The sequence below is a fragment of the Carcharodon carcharias genome, chromosome 23, assembly GCF_017639515.1.
Source record: "Carcharodon carcharias isolate sCarCar2 chromosome 23, sCarCar2.pri, whole genome shotgun sequence".
In the NCBI taxonomy this organism is placed as follows: Eukaryota; Metazoa; Chordata; class Chondrichthyes; order Lamniformes; family Lamnidae; genus Carcharodon; species Carcharodon carcharias.
The window spans coordinates 10,725,760-10,751,579 of record NC_054489.1 but is presented as its reverse complement, the minus strand read 5'-3'; the positions used below and the strand labels follow the sequence as shown (position 1 = coordinate 10,751,579).

At 44.3% G+C, this 25,820-nt stretch overlaps 1 protein-coding gene across 3 annotated transcripts in view; it reads right to left on the bottom strand.

Annotated features, from left to right (window-relative positions):
* Positions 1 to 472: 472 nt before the first annotated feature.
* Positions 473 to 25,820, bottom strand: part of LOC121294021 (alpha-2,8-sialyltransferase 8F-like) — a 46,956-nt gene continuing 21,608 nt past the window's right edge. For all 3 annotated transcript variants that reach the window (XM_041217507.1, XM_041217509.1, XM_041217508.1), the window contains 5 exons: positions 23,311 to 23,397; positions 9,885 to 10,029; positions 7,744 to 7,856; positions 6,507 to 6,599; positions 473 to 2,898 (listed from right to left, as the gene is read on the bottom strand). In XM_041217507.1, coding sequence (XP_041073441.1) covers positions 2,424 to 2,898; positions 6,507 to 6,599; positions 7,744 to 7,856; positions 9,885 to 10,029; positions 23,311 to 23,397 — 913 coding nt within the window. In that variant the 3' untranslated portion in view covers positions 473 to 2,423. The remainder of the gene's footprint in view (positions 2,899 to 6,506; positions 6,600 to 7,743; positions 7,857 to 9,884; positions 10,030 to 23,310; positions 23,398 to 25,820) is intronic.

Here is a 25,820-nt window from a genome sequence, read left to right as displayed (position 1 = left end):
CCCTTGAGCCTGTTCTCTGCCATTCAATTAGATCATGGCTGACTTGTATCTTAACCCCACTTACCTACCTTGGTAACCTAATCCCAAATAGCCTGGCCTAATAAAAAACATATTAAATTCAGTTTTGACATTTTCAATTGACCCCCAGTCTCAACCGTTTTCCGAGGGAGAGAGTTCCAGGTTTCTACTACCCTTTTGTGTGAATGGTACAGCTCTAATTTTAAGGTTATGCTCCTTGGTCTGGACTCCCTCACGAGAGGAAATAGTTTCTCTCTATTGCTGGGTCAAAATCCTGGAAGTCCCTCCCTAACAGCACTGTGGGTGCACCTACACCATATGGACTGCAGCGGTTCAAGAAGGCAGCTCACCACCAGCACCTTCTCGAGGACAATTAAGAATGGGCAATAAATGCTGGGCTAGCCAGCGATGCCCAAACCCCATGAACAAATAATTTTTTAAAAATCTACCCTATCAAAACATTTAATGATCTTAAACACCTCAGTTAGATCACCCCTAATCTTCTATACTCAAGAGAATACAAACCTTTGCACCTGGTTATCATAATTTAACCCTTTCACCTCAGTTATTCTAGTGAATTGGCATTGCATCCTACCAGGGCCAATATTTTCTTTCTGTTTGTACTATTGATAATGTTAGTGATGAACCTTTAATGCAATCATGTGATTGGGGCTTTAGCGGTGACATCAAGATAAATGGGTTTGTCTCCAGACAGAGTCACACAAACGTATTAAAAGTTTGTCACCTTTAGTCGAGATGGTAGCATGCTTGCCTTTTAATCAGAAGGTCGTAGAGAACCTTTAACAAAATCTAGGCTGATGCTTGCAGAACAGTATTGAAGGAGTGCTGCACTGTTGGAGATACCATCTTCCAAATGAGATGTTAAACCTGTCTGCCCCCTCAAGTGTATGTAATCGATCCCATGGCAAAAATTCAAAAAAAGGCAAAGGAATTTCTTGTGTCCAGTTCAATACTTATCCCTCCACCATCACCTATAATCTCATGATCACATTGCCATCTGTGGAAGCTTGCTGTGTGCAAATGGGCAGCTGTGTTTTTCCTATATTACAACAGTTACACAACAAAAGTACTTCAATGGTTTGGAATGTCCTGAAAACATGAACGGCGCTATATAAATGTAAGTTTTTGCTTTCTTTACTGCTCTGGTTCAATTCGGTTTTCTCATCACAATGCACAGATTGAAGGTGGGACATCTCCTGATTTTTCTAGCAGCTCATTAACAAAAAAAGGGAGGACACCACGGATGAGGCATTTTGTACAGTTACATGCTTAGCATTGGCTTTCCAAGCCAGGAATGGGCATTCCATCAACAAACCACTTTGATAAATATCTCCCCCTCCCATCAGCAAAAGCGTGACATCATAGTGATTTTAACCAACATGCCTCATTTAAATGTCACCGTTCCTGCTGTTCCAGGCAGGAGAAAGGTACAGAGGGGCGGCCGACAGTGAAAGACTGTACAATCTTCACTCGTATGCCAGATTTCAAGAGAGTGTCAGGGTAGCAGAAAGGGGTGAAGGAGTCTGGGGGAGCAGAATTCAGGGGTTACCTTGTGAGTTGTGAAGGAGCATTCCTGCCCCTCCTGACTCCATAAAGGAAAGCTGTACACCTATGCTGGAGAGTTTCCTTTCTCCAGATCAGCTACCATCCTGCTTCAGTCTGGCAGAAACATGTGCCTGGTTTCCTACTCAAGGCCCCAGCTAAGGTGAAATCAGAGTCCTAATGATGTAGGAAGTTCCTGATTTGCCTAATTCATATGGTCCCACCTATATACTTTAGGTGGGTGTTCCAGCCACTTGCGGGTTAAAAGTCAGAAGGATCAAGTTATAATCAGTAAGTAACCAGCTCATTTTTATCTAGCCAGCTGCTCAATTAAAATCTGGAACTCAAATCTACAGATCAAATTGATTTGAATTCCAAACTGAAAGAGGAACTGGCAGAAAGCATTAGGAATGAGGAATTGAATGGGTAAAAAAAAATTGATGAGACCGGAGTGGCCTGAGGTTTGGGGAAGGAGCAAGATAGATTTGGTTTCTAAGCTGCTTCTTTGGTTATTGTACTTAAGGATTATCCTTCCTGCCTGGAGCTGTTTATTGGGCCTGCCCCATTTCCAATGCAAGAGGTTGGCATTTGTTGATGATCCTACTTTTCTAATTGGTTAATTGTCAATGACCATGTCACTACTTCTAGCTACATTCCAAAATATAAATGTTTCCAAACAAAGCAAACCAGACATACCCAACCAACTGAGACAAGTGAACTTAAGCGATGGACAACCAAGGACCTGAAAACCCTACTGATTGAAAGTCGAGCTCTTCGTTGCTCATTTAACAGCTATTGACAGTGATCTAATGTTATTAAACTCGAACGTGCAGGTTGCCTATTTACTTTGGATTCACCTGGCACTGAGTCATCTGAAGTTTGACAATTCCTTTGCTGTGCATTTGTAGAAGATGGTGAAATTCTGTTGGCATTGAGTGGACAGCTGCCCTCGGCAGCCGATTGTCAAAATAGTGATGTGGTATGACCTTGCCATTAGCATCTTTCCTAAAGGGCCAAAATCCATAAATCCACACTTCTTCACAAAGTTCCAGCGCAAGACTTACGATCATTATGCCAGTAGAGAGACGTTTCACTTGAATTCCCTTGGCACGCCAAAACTCGGTCAAGCGCTTCAAGTACACTGGGTTGAAAAAGACAACTTTCTGCTTGGCCTGGAAGTCTTGTAGAGTGTAAAGAGCCCTGAAACTGCGATCTGTGTTTATGGTGTACGAGAAGGCAGGTAAGAGGAGAAGGGCATCATTGTAGACGAGCAAGTTTGTGAAAAATGGTCGTCTCCGGGCGTGGAGTTCTGAATACCTATCAGAGAAAACACCCATTGTTACATCACAACATTTTCACCAATTCAAAATGTAGCTACCAACACCAACCGCCCCCACCCCCCCGCCAAACCCCAACCACCTTAAAGATCATTCCAAACTCAAAGTGACAGCAATACCAACTATTCCTAAGCCTCTACTCAGTCAGATATTGGATACGGCTAAGAAGGTGATTCTTGTTCTGTACACTGACCACCGTGTAGGCCTCTCACAAACAACTTCAGAGGGACCACCTTTCAGATGAGAGATTGAACTCAGTCCCTAACTGTCTGTTCATATAATGTGAAAGATCCCGTAACACAATTTAAAGAAGAACAAGGGAGCTCTCTCTTTCTTTAAATTCAAGCTCATCTGGAGGATTTAATATCGATACAAGCCCACTTACTTAACAATGTTTTGAAGCCCTTAATTACTGATAAGATTTTCCCTACTTTTCTACCAGCCTGGAATGCTAAAATTGAATGATTCCATGGAATATTACACATAAACAATATTACACATAAACAATTACCAATAAATGATCACTGAATGGAGTAGATCCAACTCCTCTTTCTGAGTTTCTGGCTCCAATCACCAATCGAAAGATGACTTGTGATTTCTTCATGGGTTCCTACTACCCATAAGCCCCTCCTTGCAAATCATCCACTGGGCAGTGCATTAAGTGACTCATCCTTTGGTTTGACCCTTTTGTAGTAGAAGGGTCTGGTATTTAAAGGGTTAACATGAGAATGAATACAGTACTGCCCACACTGTGAGGTAAGAAGGCACATGACTGAGAGCTAGGCCTATCTAGAGATAAGTAGCAATGTGTGAGGACCTAATATGGAGTCCACTCCATACCTACTGTAAATATGTACACAGTTAAGCATTTTAATAAAGATCCTGTGCACGGGAGAGTCAGGACAAACCGCTAACTCTGGGTGAACTGACTAAGGCCCTTGAGTCCTTCAAGAATAGTAAAACTCCCGGCGGAGTTGTATTTGGCTCTGTGGGACTGGATCGACCTAGACCTGCTAGAAGTGTACGAGAGTATGCTTCTGGCCGGCAGCACGTCAGAATCCATGAGGAAAGGCATCATCACCCTCATCTACAAACGGAAAGGGGAAAGGGAGGAAATTAGAAATTGGTGACCCATTTCACTGTTGAATGTGGACTATAAGATTCTGTCCAAGGTCATCGCCAATCAGGTCAAGTCTGCTCTGGAGTTGGTGATCCACCTGACCAGACCTGCACTGTGCCCAGCGGGAAAATCTCTGTGCTACTCAAGGCTACGATTGCCGATGTACGTGACAGAGGTGTGGACACCTGCCTCAACAACCTGGACCAGGAGAAGGCCTTTGACAGAGTATCGCACACCTACATCGTGGATGTGCTCTCCAAAATGGGGTTTGTGGAGGGAATGGGAAATTGGATCCAACTGCTCTACACTAATATCAGTAGCGCAGTCTCTATCAATGGGTGGGAATCAGAAAACTTTGATTAAATCTAGTGTCAGGCAGGACTGCCCTATCTCCCCTGTCCTGTTTGTGTTGCATAGAACACTTTGCAGGAAGGATCTGGGCATAAGAGGAGTGACAATCCCAGGCAGTGGAGGCACTTAAGTCAAAGTATCCCGGTACATGGACAATGTCACCGTCTTCTGCTGGGGTCCACTGTGAGTGCACAGACTTATCCACATCTGTGACTAGTTTGAACTGGCCTCAGGAGCCAAAGTAAATCATGGCAAGAGTGAGGCCATGTTCTTTGGGAAATGGGCTGACCAATCCTTTGTTCCCTTCACCTTCAGGTCAGACTATCTGAAGGTGCTGGGGATATGGTTCGGAGGGACTGGCGTATGCGTTAGAAACTGGAAAGAGCGAGTAGCCATGGTGGAAAAAATATTGGAATGTGGGAGTGACGCTCCCTCTCCATTGCAGGTAAGAACCTGGTCACCAGGTGTGAGGCTGTTGCTGTACGTGGCACAGAACTGGTCCATTCCTCACTCCTGCGCGATGGCGATCACCCGAGCCATCTTTTGCTTTATCTGGAGGTCAAAAATGGATCGTGTTCGCAGGGACACGATGTACAAGCCTCTAAAGGGGAGAAAAAATGTGGCCAACATCGCCCTCATACTGATGGCCACCTTTGTGTGCGGCTGCATCAAGCTGTGGGTAGACCCTCGGTACGCAAACACCAAGTGTCACTACATGCTGAGGTTCTACCTGTCCCCGGTGTTGCGAAGGATGGGTCTGGCCACGCTGCTGTGGAACGCTCCAAGTAGTTGGACCGTGCTGTACCACCTGTCTCATGTGGAAAAATTTATGCAGAGAAACACCTTTGACCACAAGTCCATCAGGCAGTGGTCGGCACATAACGTCCCAGAGGCCCTGCGGGGAAAGGAGAGGGTGGATCCTGTCGGACGGTTCCCCGAGCAGACTGACAAAGTCATTTGGCAGAATGCCTCATCACCAGAACTTTCCAACAAGCACCAAGATGTAGCTTGGCTGGTGGTGAGAAAGGCCCTCCCCGTCAGATCCTTCCTACACACCAGGAGTCTCACCCCCTTCCGCACACTGCCCTCGAGGTGGCTATGGCGGGGAAGAGACCGTTGTTCACCTCCTTGTGGAACGAGCCTTTGCAAAGAAGGTCTGGAGAGAGATGCAGTGGTTTTTGTCGAGGTTCATCCCGAGCAGTTCTGTGACACAGGACTCTGTGCTCTATGGGCTGTCTAAGACCTTTCAGCCATAGTGCACTGAGGGGCTGGGAATTGTATAGGCACCCCCCACCCCGGGCTGTATGATTCACATTGAATGCACGCAGTGAATATTACAAGTATCACAATTGTATTGAAGCACCTCAGAGTGCAACATGATCTATGGAGACAATTTAAATACCATTGCACCGTCTGACTGTCTGTTATGACTATTTTGAAAATGTCTGTAATGATCCTTGATTGTACTGAAGCATCTCGGAGTGTGACATGACCGATGTGGAAAACTTGAATATTGTTGCACTTTCTGTGATGGCCATTTTGAAATATTTTGTAATATTCTTTCAGATATTTTATGAATAAAGTGTATTTTTGCAAAAAAAACTTCCTTGTAGCTTATACAAGACTGCTTCATTGTGTCCAAGCAGTATCTGCCAAGGGTAGCGATAACACAATGTATCATGGTAACAGCAGTAGGATGCATCAATTTTGAATAATAGAGGACCTTTTGAGACTATCCCCAATGTTTCCCTATGGGTTAAGTTGCCATCTCTTTGGTGTGTCATCCCCAACACCTTAATACAACCAAAAACATCTTTGTCTTTATTCTTTGATGGGATGTTGGCATCACTGGCAAGACCAGCATTTGTTGCCCATCCCTATTTATCTTTGAACTGAATGGCTTGCTAGGGCCATTACAGAGGACAGTTAAGGATCAGCCACATTGCCTTGGGTCTGGAGTCACATGTAGGCCAGACCAGGCAAGGACGGCAGATTTCCTTCCCTAAAGGAATCACGGTGTTGCCTTGCCCCATCTCCACAAACCACTAATTCCCCCTTTGCCCACTAGAGAGGTTTAAGTATCTGAAACGTGGCAGCTGGTGGAAGTGTCCACTCACCTCTCCGTGATTATGCTTGGATTTGCCGTCACCAAATTAGTTTTTGTTCCCACGTGTTGGCTGAACTCCCCACCTATGGGAGGGAGGTTGCACCTGGAAAAGAACATGAACATTCAGCTCAAGAACTCCACAGAAGGGCTCATACTTGGGAGGCTGGCATCATGACTTGGACAAACTGTAAAATTACATTCACCTCTCCACGAGTGTCCCATTAATACCTGCTAGTGCCACCAGAATCTTCCAGTCCTGGTCCTTCACAGAGTGGGAATGTGACCCACTCAGAGCTATTGGATATTAAGTAATCTGCCCCACTTCTCACCGCCAATGCCCCAACCATACCATCCACACTTTCAAAACAGTACTTAGTGCTTAATTATAATTACAGGATCAGAAATTGGCCATTTGGCCTCTCAAGCCTGTTCTGCCGGTCAATGAGATGGTGAGTGATCTTATCTTAACTCCATCCTTGCCTCCATATCCTTTTATACCCAGGGCCATCAAAAATTTCTCTTGTCCTTTTAGGTGGTAGAGGTCACTGGTTTGGAAGGTGCTGTCGAAGGAGCCTTGGTGAGTTGCTGCAGTGCATCTTGTAGATGGTACACAGGGTTTTCCAGATCCGCCCACTGTCAGGATCTTTGGGTCCTGCCGCAAGTCAATGGACTTCTGGCTGGGGAGCTGCATCGCCTGCGGCAGGTCCCACCCATGACAGGGCCGGAAAATCCCGGCCTAGGTTCCAGATTTATTAATTGAATTTAAATTTAACCCAGCTGCTATGGTGGGATTTGAACCCCTGTCCATAGAGCATTAGCCTGAGCTCCTGGTCCAATGACATGGCCACTAAGCCACCACCTTTCCCTGAAGTTCTATGGGATAACCTGAGGTTGTGAAAGGCCAATTTCTCTCTCTCTCTCTCTCGCTCTCTCTTTTCTCTCTCCTCTATCTCCCTTTCCCATTTTACACTATCACACAAAAACAAAATGACTCAAGAGTTTCACAGTTTTAAGTCCTTGGGCAAAAATGAGTTAGTTCTGATTTTAATACAGATAATCGTTGTTTGCAAAGTGGATGAATAACATGCTGGTACAGCAGGATTCTGCTGTTCATTTTGTACATCTCAGTTTGATTGTTGGTCCTGTTCCCTCCCCTCCTCTGGATCATAATCTCTTTTCCTGGTGAATGGACTCATTCAGTTGGCAGAGCCATCAGAAAGCCTTGTTTGTTTCTGTGAAAAATTTACCGGAAAACAAAATCAGCCTGATCAATTTCAGCCCCACAACTGCTATTGACCAAAATCCCGCCGTTGCCAATGACTGCACATCGCTTGTACTGCCGGCTGCTGAAGGACGATTCCTGCAAACCAAGAACAAGACATCAAAGCAGGGAAAGTGATTCAGTGCTTCCCCTTACAAGAGCTGACATTTAGATAGCACCTTTCACCATAATAAGGCAACCCCGAGCAATTCACAGGAGCACACTTGAACAAAATTTGACGGCAAGCCTCGCGTAGGGAGATATGAGGACAGGTGATCAAAAGCTTGGACAAAGAGGTAGAATTTGAAGAGCACCTTAAGTGAAGACTTTTAGGATTTCCTTGTGGGGAAGTTCAGAGCTTGGGGCCCAGGCAGCTGAAGGCACAGCCACCAATGGGGGACCAATGAATCTCAGGGATACACAAGGGGGCAGAATTGGAGGAGTGCAGAGATTTCGGAGGCCAGGGCATGTTACAGAGACGTTGGGGGGGGGGGGGGGCAAGACCACAGAGGGAAGGAGCAAAGTCCAATGCACATAAATGAAGGGACGAACCTTGCTCCAAAAGAAATACAGAGCTAAATATATTTTGCTGATTAACTCATCCCAGGCAACCCACCCCCAGCTATTAAATTTGGCCAAAACCAGTTTGGGTCTAGGCTCCTGAGACTGAGGGAATTGGCCCAGGAAAAATGGACCAGTTGGCCTTTCCTTCCTTCCTTATGTGGAAGCATTTCTCTGAGGGCGTGTCAGATCCCTTTAGAACAGGTCTGTCCAACCAGCATCCCACAGCTGCATCCGGCCCCCAAAGCCCCTCCACACAGCCCCCGGAGCCAGTTTTCAAAATGCTGGTCAAACAGGTAAGTTGGAGTGGAAGATTCTGCAAGGAATCTCCCTTATTTGCTGCTAATGGGCTCGCTAGTGATGAAGCGAACGCAGGAGAGAAAAAGTCAGTGATTGGAGGAGCAGTGAACACCAGCGGCCATGGGTTTGCTGGTAAAGAGGCTTTCTTTCAGGTGGGTTGGAAGGACAGACCACAGAGAGAAAGAGAGTGCCATGGGCAGTGGGTGAGGAGAGCGCTGGGGCCTTGGGAAAGGGAGGCTGGCTGTGAGGCCTGGAAGTCAGATGCTGTGGAGCTTGGGATCAGAGGAGGGAGGGTGGGGAAGAGGATGGTTGGTAGGTGTGAGAGATTGATGTGTGTGTACAGGAGTGAGGGGAGTGAGTGTGTATATACGTGTGAGAGTGTGTGTGTGGGAATGAGAGTTTGTGTCTATGGGAGTGAGAGTGAGTGCATGTGTGTCCATGTGTGGGACAGAGTGAGTGCGTGTGTTTCTGTGGGAGTCAGAGAGTATGTGTGTTTCCATGTGTGGGAGGGAGAAAATGAGGGCATTTGTGTCTGTGGGAGTGAGAGAGAGAGTGCATGTGTGTCTATGGGAGTGAAAAAGTGAGTGCATGTGTATCTGTGGGACTGAGAGAGTGAGTGAGAGTGTTATTGTGTGCCTGCCTAACTCCCAGTCTCAGGTTTCTCACTCACACTCACCACCAGACAGCAACAAACGCTCACCAAGAGGGTGGGGCTGAGGGAGCGAATGAGTGAGCACTCTGAAACTGGGAGTGAGCATGGCACACGGCACTTTGACCCTCTCACACTCTGGTCATTTTTATTAATTACTATTCTTTTAACTGAACAATTTTTTGCTTAGACATTGTTTCATTATTGCTCAGCATGTTGTTTCTTTTCTTAATACCACAACCTTTTTTTTTGAAATTCGGTTTAAAGTTGCGCCGAACCTTGCCTTTCCGAAATTGGCTTCATGGCGCCTTGAGTGAGGAAAGAATGGAAATGTGCTCCTCCACTTCCCCTAAGCGAACAGGTTGGACAAGACAGCTTTAGTATGTGTGCATGATAAGCTGAAACAACACATCGTCAGATGAGGGCAGTTTCAGCAGCCGCCAAACTGTCATACCTGGGCAGAAAAATATGCAACCTTGGCTTCTTGCCGTAAGACAAGCAACCATGTTGAGAGAGGCACAGGAACAATTTTCAACACTGCAAGCAACATTTCATAGGGAAAGAAACTCAAGCCAATTGCAGAACAATGGTGTGCAGTCTAAATGCACAGCACTTACCTTGGGAAAAATCGTAAAAATCTGATGAGTGATTTTTATTTTCTTCTTGGGCTCTGCATCATAAGCTAGCTCGGTCCCCACTGGTGTGTTCTTTTGAGTGACCAGGCAGCTGTAAGCAGCATTACAGCATCTCTTCAGTTCTGATCTGAAAAGCAGACAGTTAGCGACTATTCAACCAATACTAATGTCACTAACGTGCGAGATCTCAGTGCCTGTGATCATTTTTGCACAGGGGAGATGGAGGGAGGTCAGAACAAAAACAGAAACAAAAAAATGTCATCTTAATTTCCTAATATTCTGATTCTAATTTTGGTCTCCAACACTGTTCCAACCAGGATCAATGCGAACTCAAGAAATGCCACCTCACTTTTGGATGGGGCACTTTTACAGCCTTCCAGGCTAAACATTCGCTTCAACAACTTTAAATCATAACCATTGCTTTCATTTTCTTGGTCAGAAGGTGCTAATAATGATTTTGCTGTAACCATTTACACTTCCTCCAGACCATCTTTACTCATTTCAATAAAAGCAAATAACTGCGGATGCTGGAAATCCAAAACAAAAACAAAAATACCTGGAAAAACTCAGCAGGTCTGGCAGCATCTGCGGAGAGGAACACAGTTAACGTTTCGAGTACAAAGGAACACAATTAACATTTCGAGTCCGAGTGACCCTGTCCCTCTCCGCAGATGCTGCCAGACCTACTGAGTTTTTCCAGGTATTTTTGCTTTTGTTTACTCATTTCAAGGACATAGCTTGCACCATCATCCCTCTTGTTATTTAATCATTCCGTCCTCCACACTATCACAGACATTCCCTTATGTCCTTTCCTTCCGTCCGTCTGCACCCTCACCACATTTTCCCTGACTCTGTCCTTGCATAAAAACATTTCTAAATTTAGTTTCCAATGAAAGGTCAGATACCTGAAATGTTAACTCTGTTTCTTTCTCCATTGACACTGCCTCAGATCTTCCATTGTTTTACATTTTTAATTTCAGATTCCAATCATTTTGCTTTTGTGCAAGTCTGAACAAGATGTGTTGATCAGGATCATGCTGAGCAGAGTTTAGAGGGGAAATAATCTTTTGACTTTTTGATCTGTAATTGTCTGTAATTGCTGTTTTTCTTAGTAACTCAATACTAATTAAACTTCCCTGTGGGTAGGATCCTTTCCAGCACGTAGAGAAGTATCTTGATGTGGGTTAAAGCCAGGTCGAAGACTGGAAATTGATCTGGAGCCATTGTCAGTGAGATCAGTTGTGGGGGACCCATAGGTGGTAGGTGGGGGTCCTGGGGTAGTAGATGATTTTCTGCATGCTCTGGAGGCACATTCCTACTTACCTTTGGAAGGCCTTTCCTTTTCCATTTAAAAAAATGGGAAGAGAAGGAGGGGCCCATTTAGCTCTTCAGGCCACACACACACACACACAGACACACACACACCCCAGATTCTGCATCAAAGCCTCTATTGAGGAATACAATGGGCAGGTGCTGGGCCCAAGATGTGGCCTCTATTTAAACTCTATTTTTCCTTTCCTCGAGGACATTACTCCTCCTTGACCTACAGACACCTTCTACCTGTCGACTCCAGTAAGGTTCCTAACTCTGGTTGGACATATTCTGGGACATTTCATCAAATGATCTCCCTGTCTCTGACTGCTCTGTCCAGTTGGGCATCTCTTTTAACCCACCACCAATTTTTATTTTGTAAAGAAATTGAAAAGGAAATCCACATTATTTTTAAACACCCCTCCTGTGATCTTTCTCCTGGGTTTGCTCACAGCCATGTTCCTAATTCCTGGAGTCTCCAGGACAATCGTGGAGGGTTGGCAACCCTAGCCCAGAAAGCAGCAGTAACTTGAACTGAAACCAGGACAATCACCCTGAATGTTTTACCCCCGTCCTGTCGTTTGAATGCAGCAAATAAAGGAGAAGCAGCCATTGGCACTCCCAATGAGGGAGACTTAATGAAGGGTGGAGGTCCGTCTGGGTCAGGATGGTGTGAGGACACTGGGCTCACAGTTAATTGCTTCAATTGGCTCCCACCACTGGCAATACATCATGGCAGCAGGAAAATGTCAAGCTCCCCTCCTGACACCTTGTCCCACCATATTGCCAGACCTCCTTCCTCCCAGCCAACCTCCAAAGGGCTGAGAAAATTCAACCCCTAGTTGCTGTTTCTCCCCCTTCTTAGTCATGCAATACTGAAGGCCCCACCTCCGCCCTTGTTGACGACAGTTACTTCAACATAGTGGATCAGTCTATGGTACTGTGCCCGCCGCGAGAGTCAGAACCTTGAGGGGTGGCAGTGAGAAGTTGGCCTGTCTTTGTCTGCCACCAAAGTTCCTTCCAATGTCATACAGGGTCAGACTGGAAAATCCAGTCCAATGTGTCATTCAATTCTTAATTCATTCAACTGCATAAATAAGCAGACACCGCTTCCAAAAAAAACAATTTTCAGGAGTTCTGGTTTGTCTTGGTATTCAAACAAACTTGAACGTGCATTATTTGGATTATTTAATGTATATGAACATATAAATAAGACTGTTTGAGCTTTATACAGCTGAATAAAGGAACAGATTTCAGACTAAACATGAATGGAATTTCCATTCTTAAATGTGATGCTAAATTCTCAAAACTAACATTTTCTGCAAATTATACTCTATTTAAAATCATGAACCGTCAAGACAATGTGATACAAACACCATCCTGTAGTCTATATAAGGCAGTGAAAGTCATAATGAGGCTCTGAAAAAAATTATTCAATAACAATCTAAGTTGGAATTCTCCCTTTTCAAGCATCATTACTGTTCCCTTCCAACTTCTCACTGACACCCCTCAAAGCTCTGACTCTCGCTGTGGGCACAGTACCATAGACTGATCCACTATGTTGACGTAACTGTTGTCAACAAGGGTGACTGTGGGGCCTTCAGTATTGCATGGCTAAGAAGGGGGAGGAACAGCAACTAGGGACTGAATTTTCTCAGCCCTTTGGAGGTTGGCTGGGAGGAAGGAGGTCTGGCAATATGGCAGGGCAAGGTGTCAGGAGGGGAGCTTGACTTTTTCCTGTTGCCATGATGTATTGCCAGTGGTGGGAGCCAATTGAAGCAATTAATTGCCAATTTAAGGGCCACCTCCCACTCCCTAAGCCTCCGCCAACTTGAGAGTTTTTCTCTCTTTAATGCACAATGACTTCAATTTTACAAGTCTCCTTGGCATTTCACTCTACCCTATTCTGCCTCTCCTCTGGCATTCAGCTCTATGTCCATATCTGGATCAAGGCTGTGACAATGGCCAGAGCCAAGTGATTCTGGCAGAACCCAAACTGAGCCTTTGTGCCAGCTTGTTTGGAGGCTTGGTATTGTTTAATGGGAAGAAATATAGTTCCCTGTCTAGAGTGAAGGATGAACTCTAACACTAAGAATAGCTACTGAGCATGTGCATGAGGAACAATGTCATAATGATGTCACTCAGGTTCTTCTTTCTCATCTCTCCCAAAGAGAACATCTGTTCTGATGTTCTGCAAACTTGTATACCGTTAGTGTGATGACTGTCACTTTAAGATCAGTTCAACTGAGTAGGAGTCAATGATTTGTTCAACCAATGTGTGGCTAGCACAGGGGAATAATTCCTAGGGAGGGATTTCCTATTAAAAAAGATGACTATGAGGGGCTGGCTGGATACAAGCAGCCACAGAAGCTCTCGTGTAAATAAACTGTTTCTACAGTTAGCTATGTAAGTAAAAGTACTTTTAAGGAAAGTCTTTGCCGCCAGCCAGATCTCATACTAGGGGAAGACACCCATTGTCTTCTGAAACCAGCCAACAATAACAGATAACAGCAATGACTACCCCCACACAGAAACAGTACAAAATGGGAGGAAACAGCCTGAAGTGAAGCCCAGCAGCAGCAGACAGCAGCGGCTGAAGGACTTCAAGGCCTCAAGGCCACCCAGTAGTTAGAAACCACAAGAACAGCCCAGCAACTAGCACAGAAGGCGGCAGGAAAAATGGGAACCTTGACCCAGGGTGAGCAATGACTTCTACCTTATCTCTCCCAGAATCGTTCCAGAACGTAGAGGACCCCAGACAGGCTGAACAATGGCAAAACTGGAGAAGGCGTTTCACTCATTATTGCAATGCCTTGCACCTTGCGCCTTGCAAGCAAGAATAACAAGGACCAGGTTAGCACATTGTTAAATGCTGTTGGTAGCATGCAAATGATGTGCTGGCCAGACCAGGGGTGAATGAAGAGACAGCTTCCTACAAGGATGTCATCGGAGCCTTTGGTCTCCGTCGAAAGATCATAATAGAGAGGGCAAAATTAATCAATGAAGCGAAAGACCAGGTGTAGCAATCAATTCATTCATAAATTACCTCTGCCGTTTGGCTGACAATTGTGGGTACAGAACATTGAAAGACAACTTGCTAAGAGATAGAACAGTGGTCGGTGTTTTAGAAGAAACCATGTCAGTCTTTCTACAATCTCAAGAAGATTTGACACTGAGTAAAACTCTACAACTGGCTAGGCAGGCCAAAGAATAACGATAAAATCAAGTCCTTGTAAGGGGTGAGAGAGAAAGCCCTCTCTCATCCCTCAAGAACAGTCCAATGAAGTCATTCAGTTTGTCGGGTGCAAAACTGAAAGTGCATCGCAGCAGCAATCAGGGAAGTGCACTGAAGGAGCCACCATTTTCCAACTTCCCGGCTGTGGCAGAAAGAATGTTCACAGGCTCGATGAATGACCTGTCTGAACTGCACAGTGCCCTGGGCGTGGCAAGGTTGGTCATTTTAAAACAGTACTTCATTCAAAAAAACAAACCAAAAAGCAAAGTCTTTTCAAAGAAGCCCTACACAAGAAATACAGGAACCAGACAACCAGGAAATCACCTTTCTAGTGGAAACAGAAGAAAATAAAAAGCCAATACTGGAGTGCTAATATTTGAACATAGGGACATACATACATACAAACATATGAATTCAGAGCAGGAGTCGGCCACTCAGTCCCTCGAGCCTGCTCCGCCATTCAATAAGATCATGGATGATCTGATTGTAACCTCGACTGCATATTCCCACCTACCCCCCGATAACCTTTCACCCCCTTGCTAATCAAGAATCTACCTGGCTCTGCTTTAAAAATATTCAAAGACTCTGCTTCCACCACCTTTTGAGGAAGAGAGTTCCAAAGACTCACTACCCTCTGAGAAAAAAAAATTCTCCTCATCTATTAAATAGGCAAGCCCTTATTTTTAAACAGTGACCCCTAGTTCTAGAAGTCAATGGACATCATACATAATTTAAATTGTATACAGGAGCTGGAGTCTCAGTTTTATATGATAGAGTTCAGTGGCTGCAAAAAATTACTCTGCTACCTTCCTCACTCCAACTCCATGGTCCAGGAGGAATCATGCTAAGCCTCAAAGGTTAGCCTGATTAGCAACATTAAAATACAAAGATAGAAAAATGTCTGAGACACGATATGTCATTCAGAATCAGGAACGCTCTTTGTTGAGCGTTAAACTGGTCTGAACTTAGTCCTTAAAGTAGGTGAAGTCAATGAACAAGAGGGTAAAACTGTCATTGAGGAAGTCAAGGCCTTCATGACCTTAATCACTCAATATTTGCCAGCGCAGGGTGGAGATTGCAAGAACTGAGGGGCTCAAAGGCAAGATGAAGAATGTATGCATATTAGCACATACTGCCTTGATGGATCGCCCCAGTACATTGCTAGCAACCCCGTCCTGAGGCAGTACTTTGAACAACGTCACCATATTAGCATCATAGACGACCTCTTGGTCCATGATGAGCGGTTGACGGTACCACAGGCTCTCTGCCTGGAAACCTTCCAGAAGATTCACCAAGGACATCTTAGTGTTACCAAGTGTCGAGCCAGGGCACAACAGTCCATAATGTGGTCCAAGTATCTCAGCTCAGTCAAAGACACGATCTCCAACTGTGTCACCTGCACCATTCACAAATGGGAACAGAAAAAGCCACTTCTGTCCTCGTCTTTCCGACCCAGGCCACGGGATTGCCTTGATATGGATCCATTTGAAATCAAAGGGAAAGTATTTCTTATCATTGTGGATTATTATTCCCATCGGATAGAGCTGCAAAAGCTACTTGGCCTCACCTCTGAGGCTGTTATAATCTCTCTGACGAGGATCTTTTCCACTCGTGCCAATCCGGACACTGTCATCTTTGACAGTGTACCACAATTCACAAACATGTGTTTCCAATCCTTTGCAGCTTCATTTGGATTTGTCCACGTCATAAGTTCGCCAAAGTACCCTCAATCAATGGAGTGGCTGAGAGAGGGGTACATACCATTAAAGACCTCCCCAGAAAAAAACAATGGTTTTGAATTAGCCCTGCTCAGTTATCACTTTACACCATTGCAGGACTGCTTCACCCCATGCAAACTTTCGATGGGCCGCAGGCTAAGAGGTCAACTTCCTTTCCTTCCCTACACATTGAAACCAGACGTCACACTAGAAGACCTTGGCCATGCCAGGCAAAAGGAAGAAAGTCATAGAACAGGCTGAGCCCACACTTTTAACCAACAACACAGGGTTCATGACATTCCCACTCTGAGAAGGGAGAGATAGTGTGGATTGGAGACCAGCAGTGAGAAGGTATCCTAATGGAGAAATTACAAGAACCAAGGTCATATCTGGGCCAGAGACAGGTGTCATCCAAAGAGACAGGAGTGCCTTGATTTCAATGAACAAGAAACCATGAACAGGATGGGCTGCATATCCTGCTCCTCAGGAGAACGTACACCTAAAGAACCACTAACAAGGGAAACAAGGAGTGGCCATTCCGATGGAATGAGTTTGGAGTGAGCAGATCAACAACAACCTCAGAAAGAAGCCTGAATACATTCAGAGAGATTGGTGAAACCACCAAGGAGACTATCCCTTTAAAAATAGAGGCTTTTGGGAGAGGTGTAGGGGGATGTGTGTATGATAACGTAGGGATAAAGATTTGGGGGGAGATGTAGAGTAAAGGTTTAAGTCTAACACTACTCTAATAATAGCTACTGAGTATATGCGTAAGAAGCTAAGTCATGATGTCACTCAGCGAGAGATCAGTACGAAGAACTTACGAGGAGCAGTAGCTCTGTCTTGATGTTCTGCAATCTTGTACGTAGTTAGTCATGTAAGTAAAAGTACTTATAAGGAAAGAACTTTATTTATAGCTAGATCTCTTACTACAATGTCTTTGGAGACAACCCAACAATAGCAGACCTTGCATCAGTTTACTGGGTCAGCTAACAGGAGTGTAAAAAGGGCAATAACTTTAGATCAGTCTTTGTTCTTGTAGGCAATCTTCCACGTTATTTTGTTAATGACAATGTCATCATTATACTGGAAAAGCTTGTCTAGGGTAACTGTTACTTCTGGTGTCAAGGCCTTTTATAGTGTCAATCATGGTCAGCAGGTAGCACTGTCGCCACTGAGTCAGTGTTAATGGTATGTTAATTATATTGTTATGATACACAGATGAAGGGCATAGTTTAAGTACTTGGAGCACATATAAAGAGAAACTCAGAGTCCATCAGGGGCTGTCACCCCTTTCATTAGTTTATTTAGTTGATTATTGTTTTCTTAAGAGAGCATATATAAAGAGACTCGGTCAAGGGGGTCAGCCAGCCTGACTGTCTGCCTGCCCCTCTTCCATGGCTACGTTCGTGGCCGGATATCCCTGGAGAGGGAGTATGTGGTGTCCAGTGGCTTGAGGCCTTCTGCAGCTGGTGGGCCCCAAAATGATATTTTAGTTCGATTTGGTAAAATTGTTTTGAATTTTTTCTTTAGTTACTGTACCCTTTAGGGTCTATTACTTTAAATTACTTTGGTAACTTGTTAAATTGACCTCTTGCTTATTTGATACGCTCAAGAGTATAAAGGGGGTCTGGTGCCCCTTTAAGGGGCTGTCACTTTAATTTGTTTTGTTAATTTGCCCACCTGATATAATTTGAGATCAAAAGAATACGAAAAGAGACTCGGCTGAGAGAGTTGTCTGGCCCGACTGTCTGCCCCTCTTCTGCAGATATGTTAGCAGTCAGGTGTCTTTGGAAAGGGAGCACATGGTGTCCACTGGCATTGACGCTTTCCGCAACCAGTGGGCACCACGGGGGCTAGAGTGCTTCATCAGCCCACAAAACAACATTTTGATTTAGTTAGATAAGTTTTCTTTGGAGTTTTGTTTTTGTTACAGTGTGTCTGTTTAAGGCACACTGTAACACTTTAATGCATTTGTTAATTTGCCCATTTTTTTAACTGATGTGTTGAAAAGAGTATAAAGAGAGACAGTCCTGTGCAATAGGAGGCTAAGATGGTTCACGGACTCCTAGGCTGCTTGTATTTTCTGCTGCCCTAGAGTCTGTGTTCCATATTTAAATGGTGTCAGAGGTTGCAGCCCCTTTTTTAACTATTTGAAGGGGCTGCTCCTCAAAGTTTGGTTGTACTTCAGCCCCACACTCCTGACCTGTGGCCACCTGGTGCAGGGGTGATGTGTGGTGGTGAGGAGGGAGTAGGGCCTCCATGTAAGCTTGTTCCTGGGCCCTGCCAAGGTGGCCATTAACCGGTCCAGGCAGCAGGCGGTTGAGGGGGTTGTCTGGCCTGACTGCCCCTCTTCTGCAGCTGTGTTCACAGCTGGGTCTCCCTGGAGAGGGAGCACGGGGTGTCCTCTGGTGCATTTGGGGCCTTCTGTGGCCAGTGGGCACCACAGGGACTGGAGTGGATCATCCGTCCCGGGAATGACATTTGAATTTAATTATGTGGGTTTCCTTTAAAGTTTTTGTTTTTGTTATAGTGCCCCATCGGGGGCTGTCAACCCTTCTTTTAGTTTATTTTATTGATTTATGGTTTTGTTTAAAAGAGCATATAAAGAGAGACTGTCCCATACAACCATAGCCTATGATGGTTCATGGACTCTCAGGCTGTCTGTATTTTCAGTGGCCTTGGAAAGTCTGTATCCATGCTTACTCAGTGCAAGAGCCTGCAGCTCCTCTTTAGCTTTTTTTTGAAGGGGCTGCTCCTCCAGTTTTGGCTGCACTTCAGCCCCATGCTCCTGACCTTTGGCCGCCTGGTGCAGAGGGGAAGGGGTGGGGGTGGGGGGAATGTGAAGAGGGGAGGACCTCCTTGTAAGCCTGCTCCTGGGCCTGGCCAAGTTGTCCATTAATAGGTCCAAGCAGTGGGGTTGCCCAGCTGGACTGTCTGCCCCTTCTTCCACAGCTACGTGCACATCTGGGTGTCCTTGGAGGGGGAGCACACGGGGTCCCCTGGCTCTTGAGGCCTTCCACAACCTTTGAGCAATGGGTTTTGGGGACTGCAGTGCATTATCAGCCCCCAAAACAACATTCTTATTTAATTATGTAAGATTCCTTTAAATTTTCTTTTAATTGCAGTGCCCCTTAAAGGGCTATCACTTGGCTTAATTGGCTTTTCTTTATTGGCTAATTAGTTTAATTTTCCAGTGGTACTCAAAAAAGTGTATGAAGGGAGGTTATTCCAAAGGGGCTGGAATGCATCATCTCCCCCAAAACATTATTTTAACCTAAATTATATAAGTTTCCTCTAAAGTTTGGGTTTTTGTCACAGTGCCCCTTTTAAGGGGATGTCAATTTGATTTGTTTTACTCAGACTATAAGGAGAGACTGCTAGGACGTTGGGTTAGTGAATTACCGAGACATAGGTAAAGCTGCATTCTGTAAATAAAGGGACTATCAAGAAAAAGATACTTCACCATCTGGCTTGGGATCCGTTTATCAGTCAGAAGGTTGTGAGTTCAAGTCCCGCTCCAGGGACTTGAGCACAAAAGCTAAGCTGACACTCCAGTGCTGAGGGAGTGTTGGAGATGCCATCTCTGAGGTGAGATGTTAAACCGAGGTCCTATCTGCTCTCTCCCTCAGGAGGATATATAACATCTCATGGTACTACTTCAAGGAAGAGCAGGAGAATTCTCCCTGGTATCCTGACCGATAGTTATCCCTCAATCAATATCAGTTTAGGACAAAAGATGGATCAGCTGGTCATTATCCATATGCAAATTGGCTGCTGGGTTTCCTACAGCATAAAAGTTCCAAAGTTGGTTATGATGTCCTGGGATTCGTTAGCCCCTTATTCTGGAAGAGATCTCACTGGAGGCGATGGTCTTTGTTCAAAAAACATTTATTTACATGCTAACTATTTACAAAGGTTAAATAAGACTAACATATAAATAGAGATGCCCTCTAAGTTGCTATACAGACATCCTCTCTGTGAGTGACATCACTGCAGCATTGCTTCATTTGCACATGCTGAGTATGTTCTTATGAGAGTTAAACTTTTACTCTACACAAAGTAATCCAATGGCTGTAAAGTATTTTACAGCATTGTGAGGGTGTGAAAGATGATATTTAAATGCAATTTTCTTTTCCGGTAAGATATTGTCAGGGCCCACAGCCATGTATGTGCTCAGCTGCCTCTGAGTATCATTGGATTGGTATTCTAGAGACCCAGTGTATTGCTCTGGGGGCCTGGGTTCAAATCCCACCATGGCGCATATTGAATTTTAAATCCAATAAAAATCTGGTCCGATCATGACCATGAACTATTGCCAATTGTTGTTAAAAACCTTTTGGACTCACTAATGTCCTTTAGGGAAGGAAATCTGCTGTCCTTACATGCTCTGGCCTACATGTGACTCTAGGCCCACAGCAATGCCCTCTAAGCAAAGGCAATTAGGCATGAATAAATAAAACTAGGCACATTACAGCCTTCCGGACTGAATATTGAGTTCAACAACTTTAGATCATGAACTCTCTCCTCCATCCCCCTTTCCGATCCCCCTTTTTTCCAATAATTTATATATATTTTCCTTTTCCCACCTATTTCCATTATTTTTAAATGTATTTCCATCATTGTTTTATCTCTACCTTTTAGCCTATTTCAATTCCTTTCCCCCACGCCACCCCTACTAGGGCTATCTGTACCTTGCTCGTCCTGCTTTCTACCCTTAATGTCACCATTAGTACTTTTCTTAGCTAATATCACCACTGTCAACACCTCTTCGTCATTTTGTCCATGACATCTTCTGGCAATCTCCACCTATCACTGGCCCTCTATCCAGCTCTACTTGTCCCACCCACCCCTTAAACCAGCTTATATTTCACCTCTCTTCTATTTTTCCTTAGTTCTGTTGAAGGGTCATTCAGACTCGAAACGTTAACTGTGTTCCTCTCCACAGATGCTGTCAGACCTGCTGAGTTTTTCCAGGTATTTTTATTTTTGTTTTTGTTTTGGATTTCCAGCATCCACAGTTTTTTCCTTTTTTTAAAAAAAACACTTCTGCCTGAAGACATCTTAAACCACTTCTCTCACACTCTCGTACTGGTCTCCAAGAGGCTTCATTCAAAAGGTGGCACCTCCAACAATACAGAACTACCTTACAGTCGTACTGAAGTGTCAGCCTAGCTATGTGCTTGGGCCCTGAAGTGGGCTTTGAAAACACAACCTTCCAACTCAGGAAGCTGGAGTGCCGCCAAATGAACACTTGGTCCAATAATAGCATTCTCAACTCCAAGAATTTTAATGTGTTGCATTCTTGCAAAGTAAATGCCTTCAAAGGACAGTAAAATGGACACCTGAGTGTAGAATATAATGAGATATGATTGAGGAGTTCAAAATTATGAAAGGATTTAATAACGCCAATAAGGAGAAACATTTTCCACTGGCAGGGGGGTGAGTAACCAAATTTAAGGCAACAAGCAGAAGAGCCAGAGGTGAGATTGGGAGGGGTTTTTTTAAACGCAGCAAGTTCTGATGATCTGGAACACACTGCCTGAAAGGGAGGTGGAAATGGATTCAATAATAACTTCCAAAAGGGAACTATTTAATATTTTAAGAGAAAAAAATTTCAGGCTGTAGGGAAAGAGCAGCAGAATGATACTAATTGGATTGCTGTTTTCAAACAGTTGGCACAACCTTGTTGGGCTGAATGGCCTGCTTCAGCACTGTAAAATTCAATGACTCTACGTGGGATCAAGTCTAATACCCATGTTTTAATATTAGATCATGAGCTCACTTAATATGTTAAACTAGTTGGTGCAGCGAGCCAGACATTTTTATGGACCTGCCAACAAATTATGAAAGTCACATTAGTCCTGCTCTCTCATTAGAGAGAGATGACTGGTGGTGAGTTTAAGCTGAGGGTCACCACTCTGGCAAGGGGCAAGGTTGAGAAGGCATGGCCTTCATGGATGACCTCAGCTAGTACAGGAATTGAACCAACACTGATTGGTGTCACTAATCAGCCATCCAAGCTAACCGACTCCCACCGACAGATTAACAGTTTCAGTATGGTTCCTCCTTTCCAAATTCTTACTTCATAACATTTCTAAGAAGGGACGTGATTGAAAATAGAAAATACTGACAAAGTGTAGCGAGCTCTTCAACATGTGAAATGAGAAAATACAAAGTGGACGTTTTAGGGTGGGACCCTTTATCGGAATTCAGAAGCACCTATTTAAAATTACAGTTCAGATGCCCCTTCTATTATGGATTATTATGCTTATAATTACTGTTCACTGTTCTTAACAGTGAACAACACTCTTCTTGGTGGTCCAGAGCTCTGCAGGTAACCATTTCATTAAATATTGAAATAGGCTGACAGTCTTTTCTGTAGAGAAGGGATTAACCTGAGAGAGATCTTTAAGATTATGGAAGTGGTTGGTAGGATATCCTTTGAGGTGGTATTTCCAATTGCGGGTGAGACCAGAACTAATGGCAATAAATATAAGATGGTCACTAGTAAATCAAATGTGTCATTCAGGAGAAACCCCTTTACACAGAGAGTGGTTAGAATGTGGAACTTGCTACCAGCAGGAGTGGTGGAGGCAAATAGCATGGATGAATTCAACAACAATTTATATTTAAATAGCGCTTTCAACGTAATGAAATGTCCCAAGGCACTTCACAGCAGAATTATACAACAAAGCTTGACACCGAGCCACATAGGAGATGTTAGGTCAGATGGCCAAAAGCTTGGTCGAAGGAGAAGATTTTAAGGGAGGACTTAAAGGAAGAAAGCGGGCTAGAGGGTCAGAGGTGTAGGGAGGGTGTTTCAGTGCTTGGGGCCTAGGCAACGCCACCAATGGAGGAGCAATTAAAACTGGGGATGTACAAGAAGTCAGAATTAGGGCAGCACAGGTATCTCAAAGGTTGTGGAGTTGGATGAATTCAAGGCAAAGTTAAATAAGGATGAAGTAGAAGGATATGATTAAGAGGTCAGCTGGAGAGGGATAGGAAGAGACATGTATGGAACATAGAAAACACTGGCAAGGACCTGTCGAACCAAACGGCCTGCTCTGTACGATAAATAATGTGAAACACTCCATAAAAGATCTTAAAGATTTCACTTGTCCTTAGAGCCCTGGGGTGGTACCTGAATTCTTCAGTTGCTAGCTCCTGTTTGTGCCACGGGCATTTCTGAAGCTCTGTGATATTTTTAATAACATCCTCTTCAGTCTGCCTGCAATTGAATGTAAGAGAGAAAAAAAACAGATGAGGGGCTTCGAGAGAAGAGAATTATTGATTTCTTCAAAACGCAGAAGGACATGATGATATAAGCAGTTTATTTGACTTAGGCTGTCAGCAACAGAAGAGTGAGAGGAGTCTCAAATGGACAAGTTCCCATTGACTTTCAAAAAAGTGCTTTTTTGCCCCGACTTGCACTTTATTTCTGCGAACGTGGGATAGACTCTCAGCAAAAGCAGCCAAGGTGGAGCTGATGATTTCTTTTTGGATAAATAGCTAGTTGGGATTGTGATTGCAGGTTATAGGAAGAATTATAGGGTTACAAGTCAGGATAGTCAGACGCCATAGATTTAAGATAATTGGGCAAAGAAGCCAGGGAGAGGTAAGGGGGCAATTTTTTTTTAAATATATGCAGCAAGTTATTATGATCTGGAATGAAGTGTCTGTTGGATGGTGGAATCAGATTCAAACTTTCAAAAGGGAAGCGGATAAATATTGAACAGGAACATTTACAGGGCCAGGGGGAAAGAGCAGGGGAGTGGGACTAATTGGGATGGCTTCTTCAGGGAGTCAGCTTAGGCAGGATGGGCCAGACAGCCACCTCCAGCGCTGCAGGATCCATTTATGGCTACCATAGATTTTGTGCTGCTGGATTGGGTTTGGTTCTACAAAGTGCAACAGGCCAGGCTGAGTCATGGAGATGCAAGCACCAATTAATTTTTTGGAATTTTCCTCAATTCCCTTCGGTGATCCAAGAGTATTAAACACAAGTTACCCCTGGGGTAATTAATTATTTTGAGGAAAGTCACTGAGAGGTTCAGTGATAACTGGCCTCTGGAAGGAATGGTCTTGATGGGTCAAAAAAGCTTGTCCTTGCTCTATTCTTATGAAAGAATGCAGAAAGGATCAGAAGTAGGATCGAGCTCCTACCTCAGTGTAAAGTCAGGATGGCAGACTCTTTCCTTTTTGTCTTTTACTGATGTTTGTTTTACCCAATGTTAAGATTTCAAAATTTTTTCCAATCGACTTTAACAGACTTTCTTCCCAGGTTTTCAGTATCTTGCTTAAATGTTCTCCTGCATTCCATCAATCCCATCATCCATAAAAAAATCCTATACCTGTCCCCTGACAAAATCCCATTGAGCTGAAATTTGTGCAATATTCAGCCAGATTCTGTTTTGTTCTCCACAGCTGCTGCCTGGCCTGCTAGTTGTTCCAGTATTTCCTGTTCTTATTTCAACGCATCTCAATGCTTTGATTGCTTTTGTGCCATAGATTTAAGATAATTGGGCAAAGAGGGAGAGGTGGGGGGGCAATTTTTTTTATATACGTATATATATGCAGCAAGTTATTATGATCTGGAATGCAGTGTCTGTTGGATGGTGGAATCAGATTCAATAGTAACTTTCAAAAGGGAAGTGGATAAATACTTGAACAGGAACATCAACATCAAGTTAGTTCGACAAGTTTAGCTTCAATTAAAATCAAAGCAACAAACTTCACTCCCTTAAATGATTCCATTCCCCCTATCCCAGCCATTGTCTCAGGTTGAACTGAATTTCTGTTTAACCCTGAGCTGAACTTTACACCTATCAACATCCTGGAGGTTACCATTGACCAGTAACTGAACGGGACCAGCCATATAAATACTGTGGCTACAAGAGCAGGTCAGGAGCTGGGAATTCTGCAGAGGGTAACTCACCTCCTGACTCCCCAAAGCTTGTCCGCCATCTACAAGGTACAAGTCAGGAGTGTGATGGAATACTCTCTACTTGCCTGGATGAGTGCAGCTCCAACAACACTCAAGAAGCTTGACACCGTCCAGGACAAAAAAATCTGCTTGATTGTTTGTGGATGGCATGCCATTTGATATTCACTCCCTCCCATCACTGACACACAGGGGCAGCAGTGTATGCCATCTACAAGATGCACTGCAGCTCCATCGACAGCACCTTCCAAACCTGTGACCTTTACCACCTGGACGGACAAGGGAAGCAGATGGGAACACAACTACCTGCAAGTTCCCCTCCAAGCCAGTCACCGTCTTGGCTTGGAAATATATCGGCCGTTCCTTCACTGTCACCGGGTCAAAATCCTGGAACTCCCTCCCTAACAGCACTGTGGGTGTACCTACACCACATGGACTGCAGCGGTTCAAGGAGACAGCTCACCACCACCTTCTCAAGGGCAATTAGGGATGAGCAATAAATGCTGGCCCAGCCAGCGATGCCCACATCCCATGAAATAATTTAAAAAACACCCTTTTTGCCACATCACCATTTTCAGAACATTGTCCACTTCCACATTTTCCTCAACTCGTCCGCCACCAAAATATTTATCCATACCATTTCCACCCCCAGAGTTTAATATTCTGATGCTTTCATTCTTGAACTCCCCTTCTCCATCCTCCATGAACAC